General features: G+C 33.0%; 1 protein-coding gene across 1 annotated transcript; it reads left to right on the top strand.

Moving 5' to 3' along the window:
• Positions 1 to 3,014: 3,014 nt before the first annotated feature.
• Positions 3,015 to 11,993, top strand: LOC129793058 (acetyl-coenzyme A synthetase). The gene is made up of 7 exons (XM_055832607.1): positions 3,015 to 3,768; positions 7,754 to 7,949; positions 9,055 to 9,594; positions 9,651 to 9,805; positions 9,880 to 10,238; positions 10,323 to 10,469; positions 10,657 to 11,993. The coding sequence occupies exons 1-7, from the start codon at positions 3,458 to 3,460 to the stop codon at positions 10,944 to 10,946; spliced, it is 1,998 nt and encodes a 665-aa protein (XP_055688582.1). The 5' UTR covers positions 3,015 to 3,457; the 3' UTR covers positions 10,947 to 11,993.
• The last annotated feature ends 388 nt before the right edge of the window (positions 11,994 to 12,381 follow it).

Below are 12,381 nucleotides of genomic sequence, written 5' to 3'. Positions count from 1 at the left end.
GGGGATTGTGTTGAAAAGTAAAACGAAAATTATTAATTTTGAGCTATTAGAATGGAAATAAATGTAGTGTAAAGCAGTGTAGTTTTGTGAGTTTGACTTTAATTTGCAGAAGACGCACAAAACTAATACTATTATAAAGTAATTTAAATTATAAAAAATAAACATGCAAGAGACGAAAAAAAAACTTTGTGATCTTTTATAAATTATTGAAATTGCTTAAAAAGAGAATTTTAATTTTTAATATCTTTATAAAAAAGCCTAAAAATATAATTGTCTATGATAAAACATAATAAAGTTTTGCTTAATTAAATCGAATTATCATGGGATTAAAAATGAAAATTTAAAACAAACCTAGAATTTTTGATGAAAGCTTTTACAACTACATAGAACTGTTGAAATAAAAAAAAAACTTTTTTAACCCTCTATATACTGTGACCAAAACACTACGCGCATTACTATTGGGGGAGGTGACCGACCCCATAGAATTTTTCGTAAAAAAGCAAATTATTTTGGTTAAATGAGCTTTAATAGACTGCTGGTACTCCATGAAAAGTCTTTTGTCCACTTTAGAACACAAAAATAAATTATAAATGGAATATTTGATGAATTTTGCAATGATTTTTTTGGGGTTAGAATCGTCTAGATTCTAGAAAGAGACAAAGAGTGACAAGGCGAAGAGAAAATGGAATAAATTTGACCGTTACACTAAATTTTGAATTCCCTCATCTTACATTTTTGTTAATTACTTTTTTTCTAGTGGTCGGATTGACCTCAAATTTTTACACAATCTTCTCAGATAACCAAGAAACTTATTTCCAAAAGCTCAGTTCTATACCTTTAAGAACTAAGGCGCAATTAATTGAAATATAGCTCTGGGGTCGGTTACCTGCTCCTCATAGTATACGGAGGGTTAATATGGTTTGGTGCTATAAATGAGGTCTTTTATAAAATTTTAAATTCGCAATTAAATTGAAGGAGCCATCTTGGAACTAAGAGTTCGTTTGCAAAAGCTTATCAATGAAATGGAAGGCAATTCAAATTCAACTGATATGCAATTCGCGCAATAAATTCTCTCGTCTCTCCATAAACTTATGTAATAAATGGTCGTAGCTCTTTTCTGCCAGACGCGGCGTGATTTTCTTTGCGCAAAAAAAAAAGAAATCCGCGATAGGAGTACGTTCGCGCTTTTGGAGTCAGTGCTTATTCGTCTGTGAGAGAATTGCGCGTTCGTCAATCTGGCGATTTTTGCTCTAACAATTACATGCCCAAATGATCCTCTTTGACCTCAAATGTCTAACCCGGACGAGCACATTTTTTTCTCACTCCCTGCCCTCTCCACTTATCGCCTCCGTGACATTGATTGCAGGAAAAAATGCAAAGATAGTGGCCCAAAAACCTCTTCCAAGTCTTTCTTATCAGCAATCATACGATATTGTCTCCCATGTCGCCTATTTTGGTGATATCGCACCTTTTCCGAGTGAGACACACCTTCCTGAGTTACGTGAAAATATTTACAAATTTCTCAAATTTAATCAGAGATTTCTTTTACCAAAAATATATAATTTATTGCTTCATTTTTGGGAAAAAAGTAGAAATTTCTTTAGCAAAGTGCGAAGTAATAATTTCGTCATAAAAGCAGAGAACTTTGGCATTCTCACCCAGCTGATAAAGCCCATTTTTCTCTACGCAAAAATGCGGTGATATCACTGCGCTGTGTCAGAAAAGTTCATCAGTAGGGATTTGAGAGCTCTTAATTACTCATAAATTTTTTTATTAACAAAAAGAAGACAAAAATGGGTTGAAGAGAATTTCACCATTCTATCTTGTTCTTTAATAATTTTTCTTGTCTATAGAAAAAGAGGAATAAAATTTGAAAATTAGCCTCTGGGGACCAACGACGTCAAGTAAAAGAATTAAATTGATGTTTTATTCAATTACGAGTATGCAATTCGAAAATAAGAAAAAATTCAGAAAAAATCCAAAAGGAAAATTGAAAGATTCATTGTTTTTAGGACAAAAACCTATTTAATTAAAAATTAATCATGACAGACTGAAATTAAGAAAGTTATCTTATATCTGGCTACGATCCCGATTCCAAAATTTAGCTCAAAATTATTTAGAAAAATTGGTTGAAAGGAAAAAATATGAATTTGGAATACAAAGTTAAATCTCTGCGGTATTCCTGTTAGTTATTCACCCCCTCTTTTCCTCTTAAATAAATTACTTATTTGCTGAATAATGATTAACAATTTTGATCTACTAAATAAATTTAATAAAATGTTCTTTAAGCATTTTGTTATCTCTGACACTTTGTATAATTTTATAGAATGAAAATTACATCCCTGACCTTAGTCAGTTGCCCCTCAAACTACATCTTTTTAATTTACTTTAATTACTTCCAAAATTACCAACAAAAAAAACTCTATAAAAGTCATAAAAGTATTAAATTTCTAAGAATTTATATGAAAAATATTTCCCCTTTTTTCAACTTAAAAAATTCCTCATCAGTGAAACAACTCTCTGAGTGATTCTAATCTCTCTGTAGTGAGTTTGAAAAACCATTAGAAGAAATTGGAAAATATAAATTGGACAAAGCATAACAATTTTCTGGCGCATTGCTAATTTTAGCATTTTTTTCTCATTGTGTATGTGTGCAAATACTCCCGATGATGTCATTGAATTTTCCTGCGCAGGCAGTTCAATAAACTCCTTGGGAAATTCGGAAAAACAAAGCAAAGATTTATAAAATTAAATTAAATGAAAGAAAATTTTTTTAATGGAAATTTTCAGGATCATTTGGCGGCAATGCGTTTTGGCGGGAAATGGGATGCGAATCACATCTGGAGATTATCACATGATTACCACGCGATTCTATGGTGTGGAAGAAGAAGTGAGACAGACGGTGTTAGAGGCACTAGTTCTGGGCACGATGGCTTCCGAAAATGCCCTCTTTGCGTCCCCTTTGGCCAGTTTTATTGTAGTACTTCCCATACGGCACATGTTTTGCGTCATGCGCCACGACATTTGCCCGAATCCTCACGCGATTTCCCCACATACAGTATGAACTTGCATAGGTGGCCAAAGAGACTCTCGGATTCAGTCGCTGTTCACCAGTCATTGCGTGGAGTTGTTGCTACTCCACAGGGCCCCACATTGAAGAAGAAAAAAAAGTTTATTCAAACCTCCTAATCACATTCTGTGTCTGTGTTTTGTGAGCTGTGGAGTTTTTTTGTGTGTGACCTCGTGCTAGAGTTGTCTACCTCATCTCTGTTTGACTCTGTAGCACTGGTGAGGGACATCCAGGTGATTTTATTAGCAACACTGTTAAAATTTGGGCCAGCCAAAGAGGTGGGAGACGGTCCTCGCGGGGGCTGTGAATTTTATTGATTCCCTTTGTGCGAAGGATAGTGTGAAAAAATCTGCAAGGATTTCGGTGTGAAAAGCAGATTAGAAAAAAATGCCATCAGAAAAGTCAGTTTATGAACCAAATCCGGCTATAAGTCGGTCAGCCTTTGTGTCCAGTATGGAGCAATATAGGGAACTCCATGGGCAATCCTTGGAGAATCCCGCCCAATTTTGGGGGAATATCGCCAAGCAATTTCACTGGGAAACTCCGGCGGATCCCGCCAAATTCTGCCAGTACAACTTCGACATCTCCACGGGGCCTGTCTCCATAAAATGGATGGAAGGTGCAAGCACCAATATTTGCTACAATCTCCTTGATAGGAATATTAAGAATGGGCACGGAGACTCCATTGCGTACTACTGGTAAGTATCGATTTTTCCGCGCGCGCCTCTGCCATTTTCTCCCTCCAACACAGACACAGGATTTGTTTATTGATTTCCCACCCACAATTTTCACGAGAAAACTCACCTCCCAAACATCTCAAATTCCTTTTCATCGTGAAAACTCCCACCTTGACAAGTCTCCCCGAAGAAAAAAGAGAAAAGCATCTCTCTAATTGGAAAATCATTAGAGCATCAGTGCAAATTTCTCTTCTTCCAAAAAATTAACGCCTAAGCGCATTTTTCACACGACACTATATTACATCATCCAGAGACTTTTTATGATTTTGAAAAAAAAGTTTTACAAGTTTTTTGTAGCATTTTTGTGATGGAAGACGCCACATCTAAATTGCGAGATAGTGGATGCTAACAGATCTTGTGGCGTACAAAATTCCAGTTTTGTATTTGAGATATGCAAAGAGGGAAAATGCGACACAGAGATAATTGAAATTCAGTACACAAATATTCATGGAAATTGGGTATTATTAGGTAAATGTTAAGTTGAAGGTTTTCTCATGATAATTGGCAACAAAGATAGATTTATCGCAGTCGAAGGTACGTTTAAAGAAGAATTATTGCCCAAAGATTTTGAAGGATTTTTCCCAAGCAAAAGACCCAGAATAAGTAACAAAGTTTTTCCATATTTGGAGATAATTTTATTTTCTTTAACATATAGTAATTTTTAATAAAAAGTAATTGTTGCATATTTCTGAATTGATTTACTAAATAGATTAAATATTTGGGTAGTTTAAAAATTAATTTAAAATGCTTCTGAATGAATTAAACTAAATATTTTATCTTCTTTTTACCTAGATTTAGCGGGAATGTTGCAATAAATACTTGAATAAAGAAAAAATGCTGAAAAGTTGTCAACATTGAAGAGTCAATTTTTTCAATGCTTCATAACATAAAATGAACAAAAAATAATAAACTTCTCATGTGAGTTGTTTGAAATCAATTTGCCGGCTAAAACCCTTTCAATTGAGTATATATTCTTATCTTTGAGAACAAAATTGCTCTATTGATGCTATAAACAGTCTGTGAATAAATCTATCTTAGAACGTAAATGATTGACCTCCAAATACTGAATTAATAGTTTTTTTTTTACTTTGAATTGTGTGTGTTACATAATAGAAATAAATAAAAATCTTTCACATGTCACTTCTTCAAGTGTTGAGTCGCAACATATTCTCAACTCTCTTGCCATGTTTAATGAATTGAAAAGTGTTGGATGGCATTGTAATTATTTGTCTGTATTTAATCTTCTAATTTTCATATTTTTGCCCTCGGTGTGTGTGTGAACTCCATAAAATATTTTTGGCACCAACGTCAACACCTGAGACAGAGCTTCTTAATGTGGATTTTAACTCAGGTGTGTCGGTGTACATAATTCAAATCAAATAAACCCCCTTTATGGGAACTTTCTCTTCCTAAAAATCTCTCACAAAGAAATAAATATCATTTACAGACAATTTGGGAATTTATTGACTGAAGGAATTTATAGATTTTCTTTTTAGAAAAAAATCTGCTTTTTCTCACATCCATGACCCTCAAGGCGGTTCGTTTCTAAATTGCCATTGAATTTGATATTATGTTGTAACATAGAATTTTATAAATAATCTTCACCTATATAGTTCCATTTAAATTTCCCACAATGATCCTTGATTGAAAGACAATTCCCAGAAGAAGCTTTTCCTTGAGCTTTTCTTATATATACCCTTGTACATAATTTCTCTAGGAGGGCGGTGTGCTTGACCATGAATGGGCAATTTATTGATTAGTTGGAAACTTGAGGGGATGTCTTTGTCTCACCAACATAGAACACTTAATTATTGAGTAAATATTTTCATGTCAAGAAGTGTTATAAGTCAAACTTCATTGAAATTAAGTTCAGCTATATTCCAAATAATTTTATTCAATGAATAATGACATAGAAATATTTATGTTTTTCCTACTATAGAAACTTTTATGATATTAGTTCTTATTATTCGTCAGATATTTACAAAATATTCAAAGTATTCACTAAAAAATGTACAATACAAGCGTAAGAACGTAACTCAATGTAAATGTTGGAAAACTTATTCAATCGAAAACAATACATTAAGGTTGTAAAATATAAAATAATTATATTTCATATCTAGGTACTTTGCGTGAAAGTAATAGTACGTTGTAAAAAACAATATCCTCATATTATAAATTTTAGATAAAAAGTCTTTCAAGCTTTTAGCTGCGTAACTAGTAGAGTAAATTAATTGAAAAACATTACATATAAAGTGAATCCCCTTTTAGTTCTCTAAAATTCAACAGAGTTGAAAAGCATTGAAATTGTGAGATATTGAATTACAAATTGACCTCATTGTTGCAAAATATTCCCTTCCACGTGCCATTTGCCTTAAAAGTTAACTTGGAAGAGTGTTTAGGAGAACTTTTACATATGTAGGTAATGAATTCTTCACGCAAATTCATTATCATTCTCCATTTTCCCGGTATAATGCATTAGAACACACCGCAAAGGTATCGAATAAAATGTTTGACTGGCGCATTTGCCATTCTAGGAAAATTCTATTTTGTTCTACTTTTTGCCAATTCACCCATTCACCCAATTTTTACTATCTCCATTCGTTTTTTTTTATTTATTTCCAACCAATTTATGTTTTTCCCATATCTGAGAGAGAAAGAAAAAAAATGCGATAGTAGCGTATCATTGTTTGTCAAAATATGTCTGTTTAATTTCCCAACAAACCCTAGAAACCATTCTTAATAATCATAAAAATTCTTCTTTGATATACATTCCAATTAAATGGCCGTCCTTGGAGTGAGGGAAAAATATAATAGAAAAATGGCTCATTTTAAATAAGTAGGAAATCCTAAAAGAAATATATAATATTCAATTTGTTGGCTCCATAAATGACTGCAACGTGTTGGGAATTTTTAATTCAAGTTCAACGAGAAAGGCACAACACAACTAGCTCATTTGCAAGTGCTAAAATTTTCATGGTACATCAATTTCATGAAAATTATGTAATTAAATAGCTCAAAATTTGTTGTTAGTTGTTGACTTGTGAAAGCCTTGAAAAGCTTCGGAAAGCAAGTTTAAGAGCAAACTCATTTTTTAAGGAAATACTTTTCCGGAAATTCTACAAAAAAGTATATTAAAGATTTTATAAAGTAAATTTGCGAACTTTTAATATACATTACATAGGTATTTAACAAGATAATCTACGTCACGATCTACGTAAAAGGTTTATTGAAAACATTAAAAATTGTAATCGTAGAACAATTTATACCTGAGAATAACATTTTTATTTTACACAAAAAATCATTAAAAAGATTTAATTTTGAAAATGAAAAGAAGATTCTTTTCCTTTTTCCTTAAAACTATTGCTTTATGAAGAAGTTAAAAATTTAATTTTTCTTCTTAACTCGAAAGATTTTTTTAATGTTCCTCCTACTAAAAGAATTAAGTAATTCGGTGTGCTTTTTGAGATTACTAAAAAACTACTTCTTTATTATTCTTAATTTATAATTAAAATATTTTTAAAGCTTCTGTCTTTCGAGTAAAAATTCTAAATATATCTTTTTTGTAGGAAATTTCACCTCTGTTTTCTTCTCTCAGTCAGAATTCTTCTGTTCTATTGTTATAATATAATTTTTAGAACTTTTACGAACCCTTTGCGTGACTGAATGAACACCACCCCAGTCCTTGCCCTAGTCAAACCTTTATTAAGCCCCATCATTTAATGTAAATTGATGTGAAAATTAGAGTTTTATATAAAAAATAAGAATTTGATAAAGAAAAATCTTCTAAGAAAATAGAAAATGCTTCAATATCTCTTTAAAAATACATTAAAATGCTGAAATAGAAAATCCTTGCATTTAGATTAAGGACGTGTGGCATTGAAAATGCATTAGGTTCATGCAATTTTCCTTCATTTTCTAAAGTTTTTCTTTTTTTCCGTTCGAATAGGGAAGGAAATCATCCAGATGACTACAGCCGATTGACGTACAGAAAGCTCCTTGAGGAGGTGTGCAGATTCGCAAATGTCTTGAAGGCGCATGGGATTAAAAAAGGTGACCGTGTGTCCATCTACATGCCCATGGTGCTGGAATTGCCGGTTGCAATGCTCGCGTGCGCCAGAATTGGAGCTGTTCATTCAATTGTGGTAAGTTTGGATTTTTATTTATTCACAAAAGTAAAAAGCTCTCTTGGCGGTAAAAAGACTTTAAGACATTTCAATTACACGGATATTTCACTAATGAGAAAATAAAATTAAACTAGACTGCAAGGTTGTGGCACGGGTTGAGATTCTCATGATTATATTCTTGCAATTTTAAGCAATTTGATTTTTATTACAGCCACACTCTGTTTTAATAACTTTGACGAATAAACAAGTTTTTCTGAAAATTACTAAAAAAAAATCTGCATAAAGGTTTAAGTGTTATTTGTAGAAAAATATCGTGTTTATCTAGAATTTCTTGATGTAAGATTTTAACTAATATAAAATTTAATTAATTTCCTTTGTAAATGGTTAGATAATAAAGAACTTTTTATTAATTCATTTTAAGAATAGAAAAATTGGGAATTTTTAACAAAATAATTCTTTTTCTAAAATTCACTCAGTTGTCATTAAGAAAGGTTAAAAGTTTTTAAATTCTCTTAGACCTCGAAAGAATAATAAAAATTTAAGTTTTAGCAACAAAGAAATTGTTATTTAGCGTTTTTTTTATTAACTCAAGTGTTTTAAGTAAGATTTGTTTTATGACTAAGAAAATATTTCAGATCTTTCCTCAATTTTTTTTGAGAAAAAAAGTAGCATAAAACATTTATTAAATATCCCATTAATTTTAATACTTTGGCAGAATAACAACATTTTGTATCAAAATAAAACTGAGTGACTTAAAGGATATTGAAACTTACATTTCTAACGTCTCAAAGCCAGTAGTTTGGTACAAAAAATCTTTAAAATATCTTTTAAACTTTTATTTATTTAATTTCAGTATTTAAAGAACTTGCAGAAATATATTCTACATGGAGATTTTTTTTGTTGTAGTTCTCATTTTTTTTTTAATTCAAAAAGAGTTAAATCAAAATTAAGATTAGAATTAAAATATTTACAAAAGAATTTTTTATTGGACGTAGAATTGATTTTCTATTATTTGATCTACTATATTTTAATCAATTTCTAAAAAAAAAGAAAAAATAATAATAAAATTATGTTGTAGAATTATTTTGTTCTATTCTTAAACGTTTTTTGTTTTCCTTTACAGTTTGCTGGTTTCTCCTCAGACTCCCTCGCGGAGCGAATGAATGATTGCAAAGCAAAAGTTCTCATTACAACGGATGGTGCGTGGCGAGGTGAGAAAGCCCTCCCACTGAAGGCTCTCTGTGACGAAGCTCTGGAGAAGTGTGAAGCTCTCGGGCATCGTGTTGATACCTGCATTGTTGTGGCGCACATGAATCGTGTCACGCCTGGCAAGGAAGGCGGGGATCTTCCACAGATCCCATGGAATGATGATCGTGACTTTTGGTGGCACGATGAGATGGAGAATCACGAAGCAGCATGTTATCCGGAATGGATGGAAGCTGAAGATCCGCTATTTATGCTCTACACAAGTGGATCAACGGGAAAACCCAAAGGAGTGCTGCACACAACAGCTGGTTACCTTCTCTACGCAAGTACAACGCTTAAGCTTGTCTTTGACTACAAACCAGGAGATATCTACTGGTGTACTGCAGATATAGGCTGGATTACTGGACATACATATGTTGTTTATGGCCCTCTTGCCAATGGAGCTACCTCAGTTATGGTGAGTTGCATGAAGATTTTTTTTAAAGATTGTTTTTAAGGATTTTTCTTTGGCAGTTTGAAGGAACTCCGTTCTTCCCAGACAACGATCGCTACTGGCAGGTTGTGGACAAGTACAAGGTTAATCAGTTCTACACAGCACCCACAGCTATAAGAGCTCTCATGAAATTCGGCGATGAACCTGTTAAGAAGCACGATCTTTCATCCCTCAGGTAGAGGGTTTTTCTTTAATTTAATCATTTTATTTTCTTCAATTTTCTGATGAAATTTCTTCAATATTTTGCAGAGTTTTGGGAAGTGTGGGTGAGCCTATAAATCCCGAAGCATGGCTTTGGTATTACCGCCTAATTGGGAAGGAAAAATGCTCCATTGTGGATACATTCTGGCAGACAGAGACTGGTGGGCATGTTATTACACCCCTACCAGGAGCGACCCCCATGAAACCAGGTTCAGCAAGTTTTCCCTTCTTCGGCGTTCAGCCCATTCTTCTCGATGAGGGTGGCAAGGAGATTGAGGGTGAAGGTGAGGGCTACCTTGTCTTTGCACGTCCCTGGCCAGGAATGATGCGTACTCTCTTCAATAATCACGAGCGCTTCGAATCCACCTACTTCTCCAAATTTCCCGGCTACTACTGTACAGGAGACGGTGAGTTCTGTCTGATGAGCTTTGCTATCTCGCAAATATTTGGCTTTCTGCTCAATCCAATGACTCAATCGACTTGAATTTCAGGTGCTCGCCGTGATGCCGATGGATACCTCTGGATTACGGGGCGTGTCGATGATATGCTCAACGTTTCGGGGCACTTAATGTCCACAGCTGAAGTGGAGTCAGTTCTCACAAAGCACAGTGGTGTATCGGAAGCGGCTGTTGTTGCACGTAAGTTTTATTGCTTTTTTCGGAACCTGCCAATGCTTTTTCCCCACCTCTCTCAATTACTCATATTTCACCTATTTTTAACAAATCCAAATAAAACTATTGATTTGCATTTTTATTCTCCTATTTGGATGGAGGAATTTTTGGCTTTAATTCAAGAATAAATATAATATTTTAATTTACTCTGCAGGTCCTCATCCAGTCAAAGGGGAATGCCTGTATTGCTTTATCACCCCCAATGAGAATTCCACATTCGACAAGAAGCTCGTGGATGAACTGAAAAAGTTGGTACGTGAGAGGATCGGCCCATTTGCCCAGCCGGATGTCGTTCAGCACGCACCGGGACTTCCAAAGACGAGATCTGGTAAAATTATGCGACGCATCTTGCGCAAAGTGGCCGTAAATGATCGCGATGTTGGTGACATTTCCACCCTTGCGGATGAATCAATAGTTGAGCAACTTTTCCAGAATCGTCCGTAAAAAGAAAATAACTAAAAACATCCCTCTAAAATAAAAAAAAGGAAGATCTTAAATGTTTTAAGGCTAGATATTAGTTGAACACACACATTGCGCGGAAAGTGCTCCCAGGAGAGCACACAAATGCAATAAAATGCAAGGAATAACGTTTTAATTTAACATTCATTAAAAGAAAGTTAAGTTTTAGTGTTTAAAAAAAGTCTATTGGTGCGATGGTGGGGTCTGAGAGAATTCAAGATGTGATTGAGCGAAAATAGTTTTTAAATTGTTAATTATTTTTGAGTGTGCTGCATTGCAGTTTTGTTGAGTTTTAATTAGAATTTAAGTTGAATACTTTTAAAATAATTAAAATTCTCTTTTTTTTTTTACATGTAAGTGACACCTGTACATACCATTTAAATTCTAGAAAAAAAAGAACATTCAACTTTTTATCACTAAAATCTACAGGTGATAAGAATGAAAGAAAAATGTTCCTCTAACGCAAACACTTTGTAATATTTCTTCAGTTATTATCTTGAATATTTTTTTTTATAAATAATATTTCTTTAAATTAAGTTTTCTTAATGCTTAAGAAAGTAATATTATTGTGCAGCCTTTAGCGCTGAAGGAGACTTTCATCTCAAAAAAATATACATTCTTTGGAAGAAAAAAAAAAGAAAATGGAAAATCTATTTAGTGTCTATGAGTGATATATACAATGCGACAAAACCTACTAAAAAAGGAGCAAAAGAAAATGTTTAATGTGTATTCACAACCGCCCAAATGATACATATCATTCCAGCGTGTCTCATCCCTTTTTTGTGGACTCGTGTGGAACATTTTACTCTCCAAAAAAATATGCTATTTACATAAATATTTGTTTCTCGTTGCTGGCTTAAAAAATTCACATATTTTAGGAAAAGATGAAAAGGACAACGCCTAGAGAAATGAAATGTTCAGAAAAATAAAAGAATTGTTGAGCAGGTATATATACACACAAAATATATATTATAGAAAAAAATGAAGAAATATTAATGTGTTGAAGAAATATACTACAAAATTATCCCGCAATTTGCTTTTTATTATTTTGTCCTCAAAAGGTTTTTCTTTGCTTTCAGCTTTGAAAGATTTTTTTATACTGTGCGTCAATATTTTGAACTTCTTTTTTTTTATAAATTCTATTTATTAGATTTCTTTGATATCAAGACATGAAATTATACAGCAAAGTGTTATGACTAAGATGGAAAGAAAGGTAAGAACGGTAAGAATTTCATTTTTTTAAAACAATTTTAACAAAAATGTTTTAGAGGAAGGAAGACGTTTTGAAACCAAGGTTTTGACTGAGAAATGGCCTCTGAGAGCATCCACAAACATGATGATTAGGATGATTAGGACGTTGTTTAGCGTATTAACTGAATTTTAACAAAATATCTTACTTTGCGCTTGCATTTTCTTATAA

Source organism: Lutzomyia longipalpis, chromosome 3, assembly GCF_024334085.1.
Source record: "Lutzomyia longipalpis isolate SR_M1_2022 chromosome 3, ASM2433408v1".
Taxonomy (NCBI): Eukaryota; Metazoa; Arthropoda; class Insecta; order Diptera; family Psychodidae; genus Lutzomyia; species Lutzomyia longipalpis.
This window is presented reverse-complemented; position numbering and strand designations above follow the sequence as displayed.